Source organism: Monodelphis domestica, chromosome 3, assembly GCF_027887165.1.
Source record: "Monodelphis domestica isolate mMonDom1 chromosome 3, mMonDom1.pri, whole genome shotgun sequence".
In the NCBI taxonomy this organism is placed as follows: Eukaryota; Metazoa; Chordata; class Mammalia; order Didelphimorphia; family Didelphidae; genus Monodelphis; species Monodelphis domestica.
Genome location: NC_077229.1, coordinates 537,993,443 through 538,016,800, shown reverse-complemented (window position 1 = coordinate 538,016,800; position 23,358 = coordinate 537,993,443). Strand labels below are relative to the sequence as shown.

General features: G+C 36.4%; 1 protein-coding gene across 3 annotated transcripts in view; it reads left to right on the top strand.

The window, feature by feature from the left end:
* LOC103098691 (lamin-B1-like) overlaps positions 1-23,358 on the top strand; it is a 115,952-nt gene that overhangs the window by 43,352 nt on the left and 49,242 nt on the right. For all 3 annotated transcript variants that reach the window (XM_056825048.1, XM_056825050.1, XM_056825049.1), the window contains 4 exons: positions 1,040-1,210; positions 3,307-3,432; positions 19,194-19,414; positions 20,376-20,601. In XM_056825048.1, the coding sequence (XP_056681026.1) occupies positions 1,040-1,210; positions 3,307-3,432; positions 19,194-19,414; positions 20,376-20,601 (744 nt within the window). The remainder of the gene's footprint in view (positions 1-1,039; positions 1,211-3,306; positions 3,433-19,193; positions 19,415-20,375; positions 20,602-23,358) is intronic.

Here is a 23,358-nt window from a genome sequence, read left to right as displayed (position 1 = left end):
AATAAAGACTGGCTGATAGTTAGAATTCCAGTGCAAATTTTCCTAAATTTAATGCTTTATTTATTATATCATATATACAGTACCATGCCAAGTAACCAATTCTGTGTTATATTGAAGCCATATAACAACATTCCTCTAAGGAATTTTTTACTTAATCTACTTAACCCTAGTGTTATGCCGTACTCCTCATGAGGAAGTTACTTTTCAGTGTAGATCTACCCCTCCAAGGAGCTCATGCTTTGAGTTATTGGGAGTTTTTACTAAAAGTCAAATAACCAGTTATGTTTAAGATGTGTCTTCCTGTGTAAGATTTGAGTTTATTGTAAGTTTGTTGATTATATCAGGTTTATTGATCAGGCCAGCATCATAACTAATAAAATGATATGTCTCTTGGGGACCAGGGAATACCTGAGCTGGGTCAATAGAATTTGGGGAGCTCATTCAGACTCTCTGAAGACCATTCCAAGATATCTTTAATTGGTGATGGTTTTTTTAAGAGGTGGTCCATTAGATTCATAGCTAAGTGAAGTTTTCTATGTACACTGGAAAAATCCTTCTCCCCTTCATTTGTTAACCAAATTCTATTAAAAAGGAAAAGATTCCTTGAGTTTCCCCAAGGCAAAGAAAATGCAAAAAGGAACAAACTATTGACCCAGATTCCAGTCACAGGAATACACAAGAATGAGAACTCCTTAACATACAGGAATTAGTACAATATATGAAAAATAAATTTTCACATATAGATTCTAAAAAAGGTAAGGGTTCTTAAAAAAATCATCAGGAACAGCTTGTTACTTATTGGTTTCTTTTACTAGAAATTATGGTAATTTTCTCTTTGCTCTGACCAAGGACTTAACATTTGTGGTTAATTCTAGTATTTCATTCCCTAATGATCAGGCATTTCCCACCCCCCTCATGACTAAGTTGTTAATGGCTACCATAGTTTAGGAATGGGAATGCCAACTTATTTAATTTTATGTTACTTTAGTGTCTAATGTTCTTATGGTAAGAGATGAGTTTTTGTTTTCTCTTTTCCTAGGAGCTCAAAGCAATAAAAAGGAAGCATGAAACGAGCTTGGTTGAAGTGGATTCTGGACGTCAGACTGAGTATGAGTACAAGTTGGCTCAAGCACTCCAAGAAATGAGAGAGCAGCTCAATGAAAAAGTGAAATTGTACAAAGAAGAACTGGAACAAAGTTATAATGACAAAGTGAGAAATTCTTTTCAAATTTATTTTTTGTAGTTGGACTTACAGTTTCATTAATATAGGGAACTCCTGATGAGGTCTCTCCTATACTAATGCAGACCATCACCAGCAACTTAAGAGAATTGCCTTAGGACCCTGCAAGGTAAAGTCATTTAGCTAGGTCAATCTGTCACAGATAGTACTTGAAACCAGGTCTTCTTATCTTTGAGTCTGACTATCCACTACTCCATGATGCCTTGACCCTTTAAAAATATTTGCTTAAAATTTTTCTGATTCCTTGTCAATACTACACAGCCATTTCATAATCTTTTAGTTGTAGCTGAGTTTTACATTTCTGAAATGAATCACAAATTTGAATCAGAGAAATTATCCCTTTTATTCAGTTTCAGATTTTCTTAGTGTTTTATGAATCAAATAATTTTGAGAATTACCAGGAGAATGTAGGAATAATATCTTCCTATTTGAGACAAAGACTTATGTGATGAATATATCCTGTTGACCTGTCTCATCATGATGTAATCTATAGAGCACTAGGCTTGAAGTCAAGAAGACCTGACTCCAAAAATATGTTTTCATATCTTCAAAAAGTTAACCAGCCATATAATCCTATGCAAGTCACTTTATCTTCTTTGGGGATAAATATGGAGTATATGCTATGGACGAGAGAGAGATACAATATATATGGCAAAGACTGGATTTTACAGTGAAATCTCATGTAAGAAGGAAATAGAACGTTAGCTGCCAACAGGGGATGGGACTGGAATCTCCAGCTAAGAAAAGCAGGTAGACAGTTGAAAATATACCTTCTTGTCCCTTCTGAACTGAGGGGAAAGGAGCAACCTCGCTGATCTTATCCTGCTACAATCTCTCATTGATCTGAAAAGACCCAGATTAGCCATTTTCCATTATAAATGGTGGATAGAAATTTTTTCCCTTTGGGGAAGGCAAGAGACTATCTACCCCAAAGATTTTCCTTCAAAGCTGTATCTCTATCAAAAGAAATTACAACGACCTGACTCCACAAAGATCCTAAGGTCTTCTGGGACTTAAGTCCCTAGACCTAAGCCTCAATCCCTGAAGAAACTTTAGGTGGAATATAGAATAGAGACTTCCTGTTTCCTTCTTCCCTAACTTACCATTCCAGGCTTATCAACTAATAAAAAGATCTTACAACTTACCTAAGATCTAGACATCTCTTCTTCAATGTACTAAGGGTATCACAGATAACAATTATCCAAAGAAGAGAACAGAAACCAGAGATGTAAGGGAATTTCCTCTTACCCTTCAACTCTAGACATTGATTAACTTCACCTTCTCTGGGACAGCTCTGCCTGGGAGGGAAGTGGTGTTTCTCTTTATCTGTTCCCTCCCTCTCAGTTACCTGTCAAACTTTGGTTCCTGATCCCCTGCTAGTACAGTGCCTCATTTCCCTTAACCATAGCACCTATCTCCCAAGGTTTTTGTGAGGATTAAATGAGTTAATATTTTTTAAATGTTTAGCACAATGGCTGTCACATAGCAGGCATTTAAAAATGATTGTTTCCTTCCTCTCTCAGTGTGGAGAAACCTAAATCTTTTAAATTAGTGATTTTTCTTAAACAAATGCCACTTATAATACCTAATGTTATAATAACATGTTTTATATCTGGTTTTTAACAACCTTAAATTTACTCATCTTGTGATTATTTCTTGGTTTTTAGAAATGGCTACGTTAAGGACTTGATGTCCTTAATATTTTTCTCTGTCCTAGTAACTACCACACTAGAATTGATATTTCTCAGTTTGGAAGTTTATGTGAGATGTTAAAATTTGAATGGAAGAAACATCAAATGAGTTAATATTAAAAGTGTTGGGGCTGTCATTAGCCACATTATTATTATTAACTTATTGAAACTGTCTCTATGTAGCAAATGGTATGCAAGTCAAAGGCCAATTTAGTTCTCTGTTTCAAGATCAGGAAGCTTTATGATGCTTTTCCTGTATTTCATCAACTCTTTACTAGCAGACTTATTTGTGTAATATCTCTTGTTGACTCATGCTTCTGTATTTGTTAGTGCTAATTTATATGATGAAACTAACCTTGGTTTTATTTTACTTAGCTTGAGAATGCTAGGTTGTCTTCAGAGATGATTGCATCCACTGTAAACAGTGCAAGAGAAGAACTGATGGAAAGTCATATGAGGAATGAGAACCTTTCCTCTCAACTTTCTAACTTACAGAAAGAGGTAAGTGTTTGCCACTAAGACTTGAAGTCCTCTGTCATAGTCTTTATTATAACTTCTTCTGCCTTTTTTATTTGCAAAGAAGAGCAAGGAAGCCAGTATCACCAGATCTCAGATGACAACTAAACATGACAACTAAGTATTAGACTGGAGCAGAAGGAGATTTGGGTCAGCAGGCTATTACAATAGTTCAGCCATGAGGTGATGAAGGCCTGCACTAGAGTGTCAGTACTGTCAGTGCAGAGAAGGGGGGATATATTAGAGAATATGAGAGGTGTGAACAAAGATAGAATGATCAGAATTCAGTAACGGGTTGGATATGAGAGATTTCAACTAGTTGTAACACAGTGAATATTTTAATGTTCAGATCTGTCAGCTATGTCAATTTTCCCACCCTGCCATCCCTACCCCATTCAGTAAACAGCAGTAACTTTTTCAATACCTCTAGGATGAAATATAAAATCATAAATCCACTGTTTGGCTGACCTTGATGTCATTTTCATTCTCATTGAAAGATTCTGACATGCTAAAAACATCTTGGTTAAAAGCACAGGAATAATCACAACCTTACTTCATTATGTTGGTGACTGGGTAAACATAACATCATCCATTATCCAGAATCCACACAAGCATGGCATCATAGTGAGCACACGATATTGATAAACTACCCTAGGCAACTTAATTTTACCATAATCTTCTCCAAGTCCTCATGACTGATAGTATCAAATGCCTTGGTCAGATCCACAAATGAAGTATAGACCTCTAAATATCTCCTAGAGTTGTTGGGCAAAAAACCACATTGGCTATTCCCTGTCCCTTGCTAAAGCCATACTGACTCTCTCAGAAAGGTGACTGTCTTCCAGGTGAAGGATCAATCTATTAGAGCACTGGCAAGAATTTTGCTAGCAATGGCTAAGAGAGAGACTGTCCTGTGATTGTCATAGGACAGCCTGTTTCCTTTTCATTATAGAGATGGACAGTGGAGTCATTCTTGATTTTCTAGGGCTATGTTGTGTTATGCGTGCTATGTTGTCGAAGATGTGGCATGTGCCAAAGGGGGCTGCTCTGTTCCTCTTCTCTGCTGCCTGAGGACATTTTACACATGTCCCACCCCTCTTCCCAGCAGCCCAATGTGAGCACTTCTTTCTAAAAGTTTGCCAACACTGTCCTATGGAATAACTCCTTTTACTATATGACCATGAAGATTTCAGTGGACTTTTGTATGAGCTGCCCCTTATGTTCACTCTCCTTTCATAATTTTCAGGCATAACTTTGATTTCTTTTCCCCATATTTTCCTCTAAAGGTCTTATCTGATGAAAAAAAAATTTTTTTGTTAGAAATGCTTATTGGATTTGTGTATAGTCTATATTTTCCTTTCAGGCTTTGCTCATTGATGTTTTCAAGTCACTGTCTTCTGTGTTTGTGTCTCAAAGACCATAGTTATTTTTTCACTTGCGTATTTTTCCAGCCTGTTTCTTGATTTTGTACATTATTGGTGTTACTCTCTACTCATTCCATAGGGAGGATGTCTGGCTTCAGTTTTAATTTTTTCTGTCATTTTTCTGCTTTTGCAATCCAATATGGAAGCCTATAACTTCTCATTGCTTCTACAAGCTTGTTTGTTACTTCCCTGCAAGTTCCTGACCTGGTTTTGGTTTGCATATGTTGATTTATGTGTGGTTGAGTTTCTACAGACTGCTGTTGAACTTAGTCACTGTTTGCCTATCAGGAGGTTCTACAGGTCCTAGGTCTCCATTGGTTTTTATCTGATGCCCTTGTTTATTATACTGAAGACTTATATGTGAGGCTAAAAGTTAAAATTGAGTCCTTATTCTGCCCTTGGTCTCAGAGCCACATAGCTAAGTTTCTAGAACATCTTCTATTAGTAGGGTTCTCTGGTCCTTCCTGATCACAACTGCTCCTTTGCACCTTGGAACTCTGACCCAAAATAGGATAATGGGAGACTGCCTGACGACTCCTGTTCCTTTTCCCGTTGCTAGTGCAGAGGTCTCCTGTGTTCACTTTCTGCCTAGGTGTTCTGGATACAGACCTATTCCCCACTGTTGCTGCTGCCACTGCCCACTTATGCCTGCTGATGCTATATTGTGGTCCTGACTAACTCCCTCTCTAGTATCCGAAAACCTTTTTATTTTTCAAAGCTGCCCTAGACTAGTATAGCGCCCTGGATTGTGACTTTTTCTTGGCTTTCCTAATCAGAATTCAGTCTGATATACTTTTTTTTTTTAAACCCTTACCTTCTGTCTTGGAGTCAATACTGTTTATTAGCTCCAAGGAAGAAGAGTGGTAAGGGCTAGGCAATGGGGGTCAAGCGACTTTCCCAGGGTCACAAAGCTGGGAAGTGTCTGAGGCTAGATTTGAACCTAGGACCTCCCATCTCTAGGCCTGGTTCTCAATCCACTGAGCTACCCAGCTGCCCCCCTGATATACTTTTTAAACCATTGTGGAGGAAGTGGTGAAGAAGCTAAGGCAAAAATGCTACCTCTCACTCTGCCATCTTGACTCCAATAGCAATGAAAGTATTTAAAGATAGATATCTTCTCCAAAGAACTATTTTGGCTTCATCCCTCAAATTTTGGTATGTTACCTTATTTTCCTTCTACTATGAACAATTCTAATTGCTTTATCTATTTTCTGTACTAAATCTTTATCCTATAGCTAAATTGTTACAATAACTTTATAACTAATTTCTTTGTCCTATTTTGTATGAAGTCTTTCTACAAATATGATACTTACAAGAAATATATGCACAATTACAAGAAATCTATGTTACAAATATGTATAAATATACAGATCTTTGTAAAATACTTACAAAATCCATTTCAATTCTGTGTATGCCCTGATATTAATCATATACAGAATCTAGAGATCCTTCTATTTAAGTAACACCTTATAGATATATCCTATTTATGTATATATACATTATTAGATTTTCCATCATACAGACTCCCATTTATCTACATGGGGTCATCAAAATGTATAATTTTGTGTATTGTATACTCTATTTTATGTAGTGTTGGATGTTAATGCTTACAGATGCTCTTCAGATATCCACTTCTTACAGTTGTCTGATGTAAATCTCTTCTCTTCCTGTTATGCTTGTGTTGCATGCCCTAATATGTGAAAGTGTGTTTATTTGTGTTCAAGGTGCACTGTATCTTACATATGTCCCATTTATTGTCTGTCTTCTTCATATTTATAAATATTCACAGTGTTGTCTTTGCTGTCCATTTCAGCTCCCAAAGTTTCGGTCTCTTTTTTGCTCTTGCAGCTTTCCTTCATGCTTTTCCTCTGGGCTGGTATATCTTTATCTTTCCTTCTCAGCTTCTCTTTATCTTCCTCTTGATATGTCCCCTTATGCACTTTCTGACTGTTGTCTGTACTTGATGGATGATTCTGGATCAATTTCAGGAAATTCTAACTCCCTATCTCCTAATTCTATTGTTTCTGTTAGATTCCCCCCCCCCCCCATTTTCATTTTCCTCATCTCTATTTTCACTTTGATCTTTCCTATCTCTGGGGACTTTTTGGAGTTTCACATTGGAACAGTGAACCCATGCATCTTTACCTAGGACTTTTATTGTAGATGGAGTTGTGAATAGAACTTCATAGGGACCTATCCATTTTTCTTCAACAGCCGATTTTCTTTTCTTTTTTTTCCTTTTTAATAAACATACATTTCCAAACATTTTCCATTGGAAACAAAAATCATTTTCTTTTCCTCTCCCCTCCCCCTCCCACCACCTCTCCCATAGCTGACGCATGATTCCACTGGGTATCACATGTGTTCTTGACTCGAACCCATTTCCATGTTGTTGGTATTTGCATTGGAGTGTTCATTTAGAGTCTCTCTTCAGTCATATCCCCTCCACCCCTGTAGTCAAGCAGTTGCTTTTCCTCAGTGTTTTTACTCCCACAGTTTATCCTCTGCTTGTGGATAGTGTTTTTTAGATCCCTACAGATTATTCAGGGACATTGCATTGTCCCTAATGGAGAAGTCCATTACCTTCGATTGTACCACAGTGTATCAGTCTCTGTATATAATGATTTCCTGGTTCTGCTCCTTTCGCTTTGCATCACTTCCTGGAGGTTGTTCCAGTCTCCATGGAATTCCTCCACTTTATTATTCCTTTTAGCACAATAGTATTCCATCACCAACATATACCACAATTTGTTCAACCATTCCCCAATTGAAGGGCATCCCCTCATTTTCCAATTTTTGGCCACCACAAAGTGCGCAGCTATGAATATTCTTGTACAAGTCTTTTTCCTTATTATCTCTTTGGGGTACAAACCCAGCAGTGCTATGGCTGGATCAAAGGGCAGACAGTCTTTTATTGCCCTTTGGGCATAGTTCCAAATTGCCCTCCAAAATGGTTGGATCAATTCACAACTCCACCAGCAATGAATTAGTGTCCCTACTTTGCCGCATCCCCTCCAGCATTCATTACTTTCCATAGCTGTCATGTTAGCCAATCTGCTAGGTGTGAGGTGATACCTCAGAGTTGTTTTGATTTGCATCTCTCTGATTATAAGAGAGGTAGAGCACTTTTTCATGTGCTTATTAATAGTTTTGATTTCTTTGGCTGACAACTGCCTGTTCGTGTCCCTTGCCCATTTATCAATTGGAGAATGGCTTGATTTTTTGTGCAATTGATTTAGCTCTTTGTAAATTTGAGTAATTAAACCTTTGTCAGAGATTTTTATGAAGATTGCTTCCCAATTTGTTGCTTTCCTTCTGATTTTAGTTACATTGGTTTTGTTTGTACAAAAACTTTTCAATTTGATGTATTCCAAATTATTTATTTTGCATTTTGTGACTCTCTCTAAGTCTTACTTGGTTTTAAAATCTTTCCCTTCCCAAAGGTCTGACATGTATACTATTCTATGTTCACCTAATTTTCTTATAGTTTCCTTCTTTATGTTCAAGTCATTCACCCATTTTGAATTTATCTTGGTGTAGGGTGTGAGGTGTTGATCTAAACCTAATCTTTCCCACACTGTCCTCCAATTTTCCCAGCAGTTTTTATGAAATAGTGTATTTTTATCCCAAAAGCTGGGTTCTCTGGGTTTGTCGTATACTGTCCGGCTGAGGTCACTTACGCCAAGTCTATTCCACTGATCCTCCTTTCTGTCTCTTAGCCAGTACCAAATTGTTTTGATGACTGCTGCTTTATAATATAGTCTGAGATCTGGGACTGCAAGGCCCCCTTCCTTTGTATTTCTTTTTCATTGTTTCCCTGGATATCTTTGATCCTTTGTTCTTCCGAATGAACTTTGTTATGGTTTTTTCTAAATCAGTAAAAAAAATTTTTTGGAAGTTCAATGGGTATGGCACTAAATAGATGAATGAGTTTGGGTAGGTGATTTTCTATTAAAGTTTTTTACATATACTTTGTCACCCGGTGTTGTGCAGAGAATAATACAGGTGTATGACATGGAAATTAAAGTAGCTTACAAGCAACCTGCATAGGAACATTTGATGTTTTTACTATATACTAAATCTTTAAAGGAGATTTTGGGAAGGCAACATGATTACAAGCAGAGTGACATGGAATGCTGCGAAACAACACAGACAGGGGTTAACCCTGTTAGAATCTTCAGGAGAGGAGATTGCTGGGATTCCAATGGCCAGCCAGGGGGAGTTGTTCCTTGACTCTGGAGGGACAACCAGCTCCAAAACCCCAGCTTTGATGCTTGGAAAGTTCAAATGGTTCCTGAGAGAATTTAAGGAGAACCTGAAGACCGCTGAAGTTTATAACTCCCCTGTTACTCTGAGAAGATCAAATCTGTAAGGGAGCTTATTAAACTACTCAGTCAGCCTGTGGGAGGCTCAGCCTTCCCGAGATAGACAAGATCACTCCTGACTCCTGACTTCACCTTCATTTCAAACTATATTCTAGAGACTTGTTCCTATGTGGATTTAGCCTAGATTTAGGTAGAATAAAGGGGGAACTATCAGGCAGAACATGTAATCAGAGTAGCCCCGGCTCAGCTGAAGACTGAAGAAACTTTAATGAAAAGTCAGCTTGGAGGGTAAAAAGCTAGTAGAGTTAGGGAATGATCCACTTCCCACGTCCCTTATCCCCATATCCTGTTACAAACTTTATTAAACCTTGTTAACTTGAAGAAGCAGTCAGATTGGTTACTTACTGGCCTAAGGCAAAGTGCAGCCATTTTTACTCTCTGGTTTTGAAGAGACTACCCTGTCAGGCAGGGCTAAGCAAAACCCCGGTCTCCCGGGCTCTCTTCACCCTAACAGTTACTTTATTTCCTTATCTGTAATGAAATTATCAGTTACTTCTGTAATTTATTCTTTTACCCCCCCAATCCTTTCAGATGAAATTATTTAGTGTCCAGATAAATTTTTTTAAACCTTTACCTTCCATCTTAGAATCAATACTATGTAGATGGTGAAGCTGTATAAGACTGATTCCAATTACTAAGGACACAGAATGGCAACCCTGGAGAATGACCAAGAATAATCTCAGCAGGGTCAGTGGCCATGGAAACCATCTCATACCAGATCTCTTAGATCCTGATAGGATAATTGGGTGACCTTAGTCCCACAGAAAATCAGCAAGCTGTCTCCATCCTCCTAAGTTATTTTAAACTATTTAACTGTTATCACTTGGTCTCAGTTATAGGAACCTGGTCTTAAGACTCAGTGGGTTATTGAATTGCTGAAACTTTGAAACCGAATTAGTTCATATTTGCTTATCTGTGCTACAATACCAAAAAAATGTCTCAAAGAGCCTTTGTCCTTGCTGCTACTACTCTTGCACCTGGCAACGCTATTGCTAATGACTATTGTTCCTGGGACTCTGCCCATACTAAACACAGATTTCTCCTTGGAGGCCCCTTCCAGCCCCTTTTCCCACCTCCTTTCGTTAGAAAAAATTTTATGCAATTGCTTATCATCTTAAGATTTGAGCTCCTTAGCAATGGGATGAATTGCTCCACATACTCATGTAGGCTCTTGCTTAAATAAAGATAATCATAATTTTAAAGGCATTTTATCTCTTGGGTATTTCTTCCCTTGGGGAAAAGTGAGACTATGTATGGTTTCACTGGGCTTGTGCTTTATGTGGTGTCTCTTGAGTAATCTTGGGTACAGAGGGATTTGGGCTCTGTAGGTATCTGAGCTTGGCATAGTATCTCTTGGGAGTACTCCCCCTTGGGGGAAGAGGTGCTTATGTTACATAGAAGTCATACTTGAGTTTATAGATCCTTTCTTTCTGGCTGTTTGCATTTTTTTTTTATCATAAACTTACAATTTTGCATGTGATTTTTATGGGAATTTTGATTCTAGAGGTTCTTTTAGGAAATGTTTGGAGAAATCTTTCTTTTTTTTCACATTGTTCCTTGTCTTAATATTTCTGGGAAGTTTGCATTCATGATTCCCTAAAATATATTTCTAAGCTTTGTTCATAACCTTAAGGTAACCCAGTGATTCTTAAATTATTTCTCCCTTATCTATTCTCCAAACCAGTTTTTTTTCCATATTTTGATAGTTTTTAATATTTTTCGTCTCATTGAACCATTATCTTCTGTTTAGTCCTTTCTAGTTTTCAGAGTGTGCAAAGTTCTCATTTCATTTCCAATTGTCTCCTCCAGCAGTCTGATTTCATTTATAACATCATTTTAACTCCTCTTCTTGCTTCATTTATGCAAAAAATTCCAACTGAATTACTTCTCTCTGCCCCACCCCCTAATCTCTTTTCCTCTATCTCTTCTCTCCCTTCCTGTCACTCTCCCTCCCTCGATCTTTAAGTGTTACTTTCTTAGTCATGACTTTGGTTAGGGCCAGGATTCAGGTGGTACTGGTATCCTTGTGGTGAAGTGATAGGATAAATCCTTGAGTTTTCCTAATAAAGGTCCTCAGCTCTCATTCTCACTTGCTCTCTTCCTATTTTCTTAAAAATTTTGTCTCACCAGTATGTGTCGTATTGCACTGTGAAAGCTTTACATTCAGGACTGTGCTTCTTTGACCATGGTCTGTTGTGTCCTGTCTGCAGCCTGTCAGTTGCCTCTTCTGTAAGCAGAGTTCCTTTTAACTGTGTTGTTATTAGTTCCATCCAGCTTTCATTGTAGTCCTTAAAAACTTAAGAGCTCTGGGGTAGCTGGGTAGCTCAATGGATTGAGAGCCAGGCCTAGAAACGTGAGGTCTAGGTTCAAATCTGGCCTCAGGCACTTCCCATCTGGGTGACCCTGGGCAAGCCTTTACCACTCTTCTGCCTTGGAACCAATACACAGGATTGATTCCAAGACGGAGGGTAAGGGTTTAAAAAAAAAAAAAAACCTTAAGAGCTCTGTCTCCAGTTGCTGAATTCTGAGCCTATTTTATTTCAGTTTTCTTATGCTGACGATCCAGTTTCAACAGGGTAGTTAGCAATAACCAAGGGATGCTACTTTTAGAGCATTCTTTACCCATGCTCCCCAACTCCCTTGTCAGCCTCCTTTAATACTCACTGTGCTAACTGATCCATTGCAGTGGTGAGTGGTCTTTTCTCTCTTCCACTGAGAAGACTCTTCATATACCACACAAATCTCCTCATTACTTTGCCTTTTTTCTACTTTAACCACCACAAAAGCCTAATTCTATTTTATTCCAAGAGTGGGTTTTGTTTATTGTTCTAGGAAAGACCTGATTCCATCTGGTCCCCTGGTGGTTTAGGTCCAATATTGTAATGACAAAAAGCCATTTTACAGGTTAGTACCACAGCAAACAAAAAAAAAAATTACAGCTTATTAGGTGTAATTATTAGGATTGGGCCTGAGTCAAGACAGTCAACCAGAAGTTCAAGTTTGTTACTGGAACAAAATGAGGCACTTGTAGATCAGTCAGTAGTTAACATAAGGAAATTTGCTTAGGCATAGCATAGAAAGAATATTCAACAAGAATACATTTAGAGTATGGAACATCCCTCACTAGTCTCTTTCAGATCTGCTCAGCAAGCCCAAGTGGTCTGGTGATACTCTGTCTTGAGACATCTACCTGTTCTGAATGGGTGAGCAGAAAGCCATACCATTACAGCCAAAAACTACCAAGAAGCTACATCAAGTGAAGTACAGCTTGAACCTTTGCCCTCTGGACCTATCAAGTCTCAGAAACAACTTTTTAGCTTTCCAGGAAAAGATTCCCAAAATTGCATGGTCAGAGAGATATAACTCTTTCCACAATAATGTAGAAAGGATATTCAGCAATGATACAGTTACTTGTTAGTAGATGACAGGGTATGGTAACTTATTTGGAATATCTGAAATTTAGTCCCCTGATCCAGTCAAAATTTGAGAGCAGGTTGTTTTGGTGGGGGGAAAAGGGGACCTCAGGGGAGCAAACTGTTTTTATTCCTTTTTTTTCTGCCCATTTCTAGAAAAATTATAACACGAGTGGTCTCAAAGTGACAAAATGTTTGTCTGTTTTGTGATTATGCCCTGTCCTCCCAGATCTTCAGTATTTAACCTGTTCTGTAGGAGAAACTAAAGTAGATGAATGAAATAGTGTTTAAGCCTCTAAGCCCTTTCCTGTTCTCTTCACTTTGTTCCCTTTGATCTCTGTTCTGTTTCATGACCCACACTTAACCTTGTCCCCTTTAAGACCCAGACAGGAAAATTTCACTCTGGGCACTTTAAGAAAAAGTTGCATGTTGGAGAGCCACTCTCTTGAACTGATTCTCTTGAGGAGGTGGCGAAGACTTTTCTCTGAGTCTATCTTACAGAAATCTGAGGATTTCTGTAAAAGTTGAAAGAACATCTGTTAGCTGAAAAGGGGGTTTTGTTGTGAGAGCTGCTCTCCTGAAGAGAGAAGCAGCTGCCCAGTAGAGGGCGCTGTTTGCTCTAACTGGAACAGCGTGAGGTCTGACTCCGGCTTGGGAGTGAGAGAAGCTAGTGATTTCTAACTGCCGCATTTGTCAATTAGCTGAGGCAACCCATGGATTTTGATAAGACATTTTAAGGAGGTTAATAATATTTTACATTCATCTATTAGAATAAGTTTAGATAGATGGAATTTGGGTTTTTAATAGTTGAGAATAGTTTTAAGGAGGTCAAATCTGCCAGGATTTAGAAGGGGGCAGGTTTTTATTTAGAATATTAGAATTATATAAATCCTGCTCTATCTCTACCTCCTTTATTCTGTTCCTGTCTATCTTCAATAGTTAATAATAAATAAGTGTTGGATTAAGTTGGCTCCGGCAAATTCATCACCCATCTACAACTAGATTACCCTAACAGCTCAAGCCTATCTATTCCACCTGATAAGGATCAATCAGCTATTGACATCCAATCCCCAAACAAGATTAAATAATAACTATAACAAGCCTAAATTTGATTTCTACCTCCTCTAGCCCATTTTATGTCATTTCTCACGGTCTCTTTAGGATGAGACAGCCAAAAATCTTTGTGCTTTGTGTAAATATGTCAGAGTTTATCACTTGGCCTTAACTATGGGACATCTGACCTTAAGTCATTTTATTGCTGAAATCTTGAAACGGAGTCATTTCATACTCTGATCTTGCTGTTTGATGCTAAAAATATGCACTTTATTTCCTTTTGCACCAGGAATCAATCATCCTATTCCTGGAAATTCTTCATCCATGCCAATCCAAATTCCTCCCTTAATCCCAGCCCCTTTCCCACTTCCCTTCACTGAGAATTATAAAAGTCGCTAGTAGTCAACTATAATTTTGATTGTTTCCTTGGTACTAGATCGATTTGTTTGTCCTTATTTGATAAAGATTATCTTGATTTTAAGGCTCTCATGACTCTCAGTTGATCTTCTGGGAAAGTGGAATAGAGATTTCTAGGGGTCTCAGCAACGAGGTTGTTTTTTTCTCCCTCTTGGAAAAAAGAGAGACCTCAGTTCTTTAGAGTTTGTGCCTCAGCTTATATCTTGTGGCTTTTTCATTCTTTTGTTTTTGTTCTAACATTTCTTATTGTTTCATAGTGTAATTGATTTTCCTTTGGTCTCTTCTAATTTCATGATGCCTATGATTTGGTAAAGTTTATTGTTTTATGTTCTAAGCCATTTTTTCCTTATTCTTTCCTTGCTTTATATCTTCTAGATATTCGTATAGTTCTTACAGAAAATTCATTTTTTTTCCTTTGAGTTTTGAATCTATTATTCTTTCTACTGGTCTGTATACTCTTGAATTTATTCCTATCTCCCTTGTCTTAGTTCCTGAATTGGGGCTTTGTGCCATGCCAGGACTTGGGTCCTCTTCCTGTTGAGCATATGGTAAAGTAGTTAGCTCTGTCTGATTTCAACCTGGCAACAGTAGTGAAAATAACGCTTGTACCCTGAAGGTCTTCATTAATTTTGTTCAAGACTTCATTGTCTTTAGCAATGCGTTTCACAAATTTTCAGAAGTTCTTAGCCGTGATTTCAGTGTATCAGACCTCTGTTTTGTTATCAAATTGATGAAAAGCAGCTTTAGTATCCCTTAACAGAGAATCTCTTGGACTTCATTTCTTTTTTATTTGACTCTTACTAGATAATCTCTCACCTGGCTCTCACTTATAGCCCTTCTTAGAGTCTAGTTACCTTCTTCTCTTTCCAAAAGATTTCCTATCTTTTATTTAGCTTTCAATGTTCAGTGTTCCTTCTCTTTTCCCCACTGTTATAATCTTCTACCCTTCTTCCTTTTGACAGGTCAGGATTTCCTTTTGCCCCTAAAGATTCTTTTTCACCTTAAAGTATTTATTTTGTCTTCTTAAGGTGCTCCATTTTCTCCAGCTTCTAGAAGGAAGACCAGCCTATGCTTCAAGGCTAATTAACAATCGGTTGAACATTATAGAAATAAAAATCTTACCCACTCTATCCAGATCCCTGAAAAATTAACAGTTTCTGAGACTAACATTTTGTTCCTTTGTCATTTTTGTTATTCTGGAATATAGTTGTGGCAAAAGTACATGTATATATACGCACCAACATGCCAACTTATTTATCTGTGTGTTTGGTTAAAAGTTGAAACTTGTGACACATTCAGCTCCAGACCTGCTCTTTTGTTATCATGTCCTTTCTTAACCCTGTCCCACATTCTCTACTCATTGTGTTCACCTTTGTGGTCAATCTTATAAAAAGTAAAGAATGTGATGGTAGTAGTGATGATTGGGCCTACTGTTAGCAAGATCTAAAAAGAAGTGTTCCTGGGACCATTGGCAAAGGTAAATTGGGCTTTGAAGCAGAGCTTTGACTAGGGCAGGAGCCAATAGCCTCAATTTTCATGTTAGAATTATTCTTTGTCTATAATGGTCTTAATTGATAAAATTCTAATGTGCATATTTTGGGAATATGGTTTTGTCTTTTTGACATGCTGGAAAAAGAAGGTATTGTGTAGCTAAACTCAGATTTCATCTTCAATACTCCTTTCAGGTTTTTTGGGGGAAAAAATCAATAGTCTATACTTTGGATATAGTATCAAATGCATGAGGAGTCAATAAGATTATTTCCATTAAAACTTTAATAAAATAAGGAATAAAATAAAAAGTTTGGAGCAAAATAAATCATATCATTTATACCTAGAAGGGATCTTAGGCCTTTACAGAACATTTAGTGCTTCTCCCTTATTTTTCAGATGAAAAAGCCAAAAAGCTCAAAGTGGTTATAATGTATTTAGTCATAACTAGTTAATGCCAAAGCTGAGCCTAAAACCTAGCATTTTTAATCACCGACCAATGTTACATGTTTAAAGTAATTCAAGGTATCCAGGTTATTTTCAGGTGTTTTTTTTCTACAATTTTAGTGTCATTTGTCCCCTTTCCACAATAAACTAATAAAGGGGAACTTAAAAGAAACACCTTTAAATTTGAAATGAGACTTTTTTGAAATTTGAAATGAGAACTTTCTTCCCTTTGTCTTGTTCAAGTAATTAATTAGTGTTTTACTTCTTTGAATAGTTATATATCATAAATTTTTCACATTTGAAGCATGGGATAAAAGAAGCAGAATACGCTTTATTATGTTTTATTTTTTAAATTTCATTATTTCCCTAGTCTTTCTTCTTTCCTCCCATAATGCGTTATGGTTAGGTGGACTTATAGTTGCCCATTTTTTAATGGTGCATCCTATAAGTAAAAGTTTTTTGAGCCAATATATATTTATTAGCAAATTATAAACATTTGGAAAGACTCTGCCATAGAATTTACAACTGCCTTAAATATAGGCAAAGAATGAGAGCAGTAGAGGCAGGCAGGATAGCTGTGGTGCTTCTTCTATCCTTACTCCTAGTAATTTTTTAGTGTGCCCCATGGAATGTGTGCAACATAATAAGTTTTTGTTTTATTTTTTCACTTATGAAGTTGTTGCATTTTTTACTCCTTATCCCTCCCTTCTACCCACCCCAAGAAAAGAATAAGCATAGTCAAGCAAAGAAAATTCATTTATCTACCATGTGCAATTATGTGTCTGAATTGTAGTCATCACTTTTCCATCAGAAGGTGAGTTTCTCTGGAATCATGATTGATCTTGCATTCATCAGAGTTCTTAAGTTTTTCAAAATTGTTCATTTTTATAATGTTGATAAAGGGTAAGTATTATAGGAAATGCCTGGCTAAGACTGATCCCTTGTTAATTTAGGTTCTATATTAGAACAAAATGAAGTATTAGTAGATTTGGTTGTTAACAGAATTTTACTTAGCCATATTGGGGGAAGGATATTTGATTGAGATATTTCGATACATAGTTGATTCAGCTTTTCTGCTTCTGTTGCCCATTGAATCAACAACCTGAACTTTTAATACACTGAGCCAAGTAAAAAATCAAAAGGCACAGCCCATTTGTAAGGGAGTTTTGATGTAGCAAGCTTTCTTGATGACACAGAAGACTGGATTTTCACTCTTTTCAAGCTTACTCTTATTTTCTCTTGATTTCTCTGTGGTGGGGAAGGCTATAAGATTGCTACTGAGTGGCATAAGATCAAAAAGGACATGTGGTTTAAACATAAAAGGAGATCTCTTAAGTAAATTAGAAGAACAGGGAACATTATTACCTATCAGATGTATGGAGAGAAGTGGACTTTATGAGTCAGTACATGATAGACAGCATTGTGAAATGTAAAGTGGATAATTTTGAGTACATTAAATTGAAAAGTTTTCATGTTAAAAAAAATTCTACCCAGATTAAAAGGAAAGCAGGAAATTGGGGGAAAATTTTTAAAGACAGCCTCTCAGAGATATGTCTCATATCAAAAATAGAGAGAGAACTTTGTCAAATTTATATGAATGAGAATCATCCCCTAACTGATCAATGAGCAAAAGATATGAACAGATAATTTTCAGATAAAGAAATTAAAGCTATATTTATGAAAAAATGCCCTAAATCACTACTGATTAGTGAAATGCCAACCAAAACAACTCTTGAGATATCACCTCACACCCATCCAACTGGCTAAAATATGGAATGGTATATGAAAAAATGGCAACACCAGTACACTGTTGGTAGAGCTGTGAATTGATCCAACCATTTTGGAGTACAATTTGGAATTATAGCTAGAGAGTTATAAAACTCTGTATACGGCGCTTAGACCCAACAATATATCACTGAGTCATTTGGCTGAGTTGGCACTTAACCCCTTAACTACAGTAACTTTATACTACTGTAAATTTCTACTTAAAAAAAATCTGGGGAAAAAACCCATATTATACACCTTTTATTTGATGTTCTTTAGAAATTAACCTTGGAATAACACAACTCACCCAAGAAGTTTCTTAGTAGGACTTTCCTAATATGCCATTATTATAAACCATATTAATAGATTCTTATTTCAGGATAGATGATATGAAAGATTTATAAGCAAATTATTAATTCTGCTAAGAAAAGCAGTCATCTTTGGGGGGGGGATCAGCAACTATTTATTAAACAAATATCCCAAATATGCATCCTCAACATGAATCCTGTGCTTTAATTTGTGACTATTCTGCTATCCCCCTTTAAGTTTGCCTCTATCTTATTATTATTCATTTCCAGATTCAGATTTTGCATTACTTTGGAAAGCATATCATCATCGTTTTTATCTCCTGAAGCAGCTCCTTTGTTAAGAGTTCCTTCCACTATAATAAAAAACTGTTCTGTTGGTTGTAGAATGCTACTCCATGTCCATTGTTGCTATAAATATGATTATTATTCATCTTCAATTTAGGGGCAGGAAGAACCTTTAATAATGATGTCATCAGTCAATAAGGCAAGGTTTGTAGCTTGATATTCTCCAGGAAAGATGACTACTGTGTCACCACTGTAACAGCTATCCAAAGCCAGATCTAAATCATCATGTTGCTGGAGAAGTACAATTTTTAAAAAAATACACATTCACAGAGCCAATATTCAAGAATTTGTTTTTAGTTTCCAAGTATCTCAAATATTCACATCTTTTAATACTGTTGAGATCAAATAATCTAGTGTTTTACTCAGCTTAGCTTTGTATAATTGGAGTGATTTCTAGTTGTTCCAATCTTAGATTTCTATAAATGCAGAATACAGAAAGCATCCATTTAGAGAAAAATTGTAAGCATGCCACATTTTATTTAGTATATTTTGGTCATTGTAATGTATATTTTAAGGACATAGGACTTCATCTGTTTGAAGGTAAACTTTCTTTGATTCGGTTCTCTCAATATTATATATTATCTGTTTACCTAGATTTATTTATGAGTATGCAAAGTATTCATTTTCCAACCTGCCTAGTGATTGATTTGGCAGATTAAAATATATCCTGGAAAAGACTGATATTTTTCTTTGTATTTACAGTTCAGAGCGTGTTTGGATAGGATGCACGAGCTAGAGGATTTGCTTGAGAAAGAAAGAGAAAACTCTCGACAACTGCTGTCTGATAAAGAAAAAGAAGTGGCAGAAATAAGGGCTCAAATGCATAAATATTTACATGATTATGAAGCACTTTTTGATGTAAAGTTAGCCCTAGATCTGGAAATTAGCACATATAGGAAATTGCTGGCAGTTGAGGAAGAAAGGTAAGAAATTAAGTGCCACAGTGGCATACGTTTTTTTTGTTAACAAGTTTTTTGAAGTCACATACAGTAACTAGAATGCACACCTGTTTGCCCTTCCTTTTTGTGATTTTTTTCTTTTAAAGAAAATTTATATTTTTCTTTCAGCACTTAAATGGCAAAAAATAATGACCAACCTTATTTTTTCTTCTAAAGCTTTCATAGAAAGAAAATAACAGATCATAGTTCTCTTTTATAAGCAGAAAATGTGGCAGAAAACTAAAACATTTTGCTGATAGATTATACCTTCCAGGATGAGATTTCCTGTGAACTTTTCATTTACCATTGCTTAGCTATGTGATAGGAATAAAATTTTAAAGCATTTTAAGGCATTGCAATTACAGATACTAACTGAGGCACAAATGTGTGTGTGTGTACACACATACACACATATATAAGCCATCAGTATATCTACATAGTAATGCCTAGTGCTAACCCTTATAAGAGAATTATGATATAGAATTATTTAAGAGAAACTTAAAATATGAGATAAGATAGAAATTTGAGATTTTGTGTTTCAACAGTATTGTTTTGAATATATGCTTCTGCATAAGAACTATAATATACAGTTCCAACTACCAACTCGATCAGAATAGCTTCATGTAATTTATATAAAATATATTCTAAAATTGATTCTTCTACTAATTTTGAGAATATCTAGCTGAAAGGGAAAATTTCAGTTATTTTTATTCCCATTTTAAAGGTGGGGAATCTGATCTATAAATGTGAAGTAACTGACTTGGGATTAGTCTGAAGCCAGAAGTACAATCCAAGGTGATCTTTTGTCATTTACACACCAGTATTATTTAGCAAAAAGTTAGTAATACTTTCTCTTAGAAAGTTAATCAGCTTCTATTTTAGTTGGGAATGGATACTATTCTCCATGAAAGCATCAGGTAATTATTTAACCCTTCTTTTTATATAGGCTGAAGCTTTATTCAACCCCTTGTTCTCATGTAACAGTGTCAAGAGTATCCTCCAGCCAAAGTATACGTACAAGTAAAGGAAAGAGGAGGAGGGTTGATGTGGAAGAATCAGAGGCAAATAGTAGCATCAGCATCTCTCATTCAGCCTCAGCCACTGGAAATGTTTCCATTGAAAAGATAGATGTTGATGGAAAATTTATCCGCCTAAAGAACACTTCTGGACAGGTAAAATAAAATTGTACATGTACCTATTTCAAAAAGCCTACTTGATGAATGGGGTTTTGTTTGGTTTTCTTGGAATAGCTTTTGAAATTAATGCCCCTTTCCTTCTCACAGCTCCCTTTTCCAGTACAATTTAAATAGCATCTATGTTTAAAGTGATTTAATAGGGGCAGCTAGGTAGCTTAATGTATTTGAGAGTCAGCCCTAGAGATATAGGAGATCCTGGTCAAATATGGCCTCAGACATTCCTAGCTGTGTGAACCTGGGCAAGTCACTTAACCCCAATTGCTTAACTCTTATCACTCTTCTATCTTGGAAATGTTAAGATAGAAGATAAGGGTTTAAAATAGATAAAGTGACTTAATTGCCATTGAAATTTAAATTAAATATAACTATATCTATCTTCTGGCAATTTTATCATATTAATCTAATAAACACATCATTTTTGTGTATTCTAAGAGATGTCTTAATCTATGATAATGGGATTTGTGATGGCAAGACCTGATGAGTTAATGGATGAAAATAATAAAAATTCTTTTGGTAATTTAATACTATCCAAAATCATGAGAACAGACCAGGTCATTATAGGGATGTTTTTCCTTTAAATTAATAAAGAAGATAATGCTGTTACATGTAGACAAAAACAAAAAACATTTCTTTTTGATACAGTTTGAGGAATCACTTTATTTTTTAAAAGGCATAATTTTTAATGCTAGGTTATTGACAATTTTAAGACTGATGATAACTCAACATTTAAGACTTTTCCCCTTCATTCCCTTAGCACTATACAAATCAGGAATGTAGTAGGGAACCTAGCACTATGAGAGGAAATGGAAAGGAAGGAGAGTTAAAACCAGAGTTCAGTATGCTATATACTTGTATGTATTTTAGCACCAAGGGCAGTTGCCAGCCTTGTTTTTGCCTGCCCACCTTAGTTTATTTTAAAATATTATATTGGTAGATGAGTAACCATATAGAAAGAGTTGATCATTCTAATTAACCCTGTATAAAGAGGATATAGAGTTCCTTTTTATAGTTCCAAAAATCACAGAGACAATGTAGCCACAACTAAGCCATTCTTTGGAGCTATTTAGAAACTTAAAGATCTTTTTTCTTGAATGTTTCATTGTGAAATTTGTGCCGAATTTGATGGCCATTAGCATGATTTTGTACTGACTGGATAGTGTATGGATAACTCAAATTTAGAACAAAAACAATTTCAAGAGACTGTACTTCTGTCAAGACCAATAAGCTTTGAAAGGTCGGAAAAGCTGACCTATCAAATATGTTCCATAGGCCGATCTTACCATTGGATCCACCCTGGATGAAGAGCATATCATAAGTATTACAGATCCACATTAGAAGACATTTTTTTTTTTCCTGAAGCTGTCCACCGACTCCAAAATGTTCCTGTATGGGTAGAACACCTAAAAAAGGGGAGCTAGAGTCTGAGTGAATATGGGTTGAAGAGTTTAAAGAGTTTAAGGAAGGGAAGTGTAAAAATAAAGGAGAGACTGCAAAAACTAATATTGAAATGGGTTTGATTATTGATTATAAACTGAATTCAGATACTCTGCTTGCTGTGCTCACAAAATATTCTCAGTTTATATAAGTGAAGTGAAGCTCATAAATGAATTTCTCTTCAGGTCCAGGCACAAGGATGCTAAACAGACTCTGGTTATAAAAAATAAAATATTTATTGAAATATTTATGTATAAAAGGATTTCTAACTATAAGGGATTCTAATTCTACCCAAATAAAACTCACTGGTTCTGCAAAAAACCACTTCTCCTGTTTCACAGGCTACAATGATCCTTCCTGATCTGACTAACCCAAATTTTCCCTATTCTACAATAAACTACATTATTATCCTTATAATTCTTAACTTTGCCTCCAAGTTATAAAAATAGCTAGCTGTCTAAATCTCAACAAGAATCAAGTTAAGACTCTGAGCTTTAGCAGTTCTTCCTTTGGTCTTCTCAGAGTTAAACAATCTATAAAGACAGTAATAGATAGTCAATAATGTTTCCCAAGTTGGAAAAAGAAAACACTTAACTCCTTCAGGTCTTTACCTCAGGCAGTAAGAGAGAGCAAAGATATTACCTCCTCAAAGCCCTCAGAGCAAGAGTCTCTGTCAGTGACTCTACCAACTGCCAGAGAAAAACCACTACAACTGTCAACATTTGAAATTGACACTCTCAGCTCTGCTTGAAACTCCAATTCTATCTCAAGCCAGCTTCTCGACTTCTTATCTCTAAACTAATATGACAAGATCCAATTTCTAATATCATCCTTATTGAAGGCATAGAGAGAGAACAGAGACACAGAGAGGCAGGATATTTCAGCATAGCGTAAGCCTGACAAGGGGTAGCTCTGGTGGGGTGAGAGCTTCCTCTTAGCTAGGTCTTATAAGGAAAGGGGAAAGGGAGATTGACTCGAACCCATTTCCCTGTTGTTGGTATTTGCATTAGAATGTTCATTTAGAGTCTCTCCTCAGTCATATCCCCTCCACCCCTGTAGTCAAGCAGTTGCTTTTCCTCAGTGTTTTTGCTCCCACAGTTTGTCCTCTGTTTGTGGATAGTGTTTTTTAGATCCCTGCAGATTGTTCAGGGACATTGAATTGTTCCTAATAGAGAAGTCCATTACCTTTGATTGTACCACAGTGTATCAGTCTCTGTGTATAATGATTTCCTGGTTCTGCTCCTTTCTCTCTGCATCACTTCCTGGAGGTTGTTCCAGTCTCCATGGAATTCCTCCACT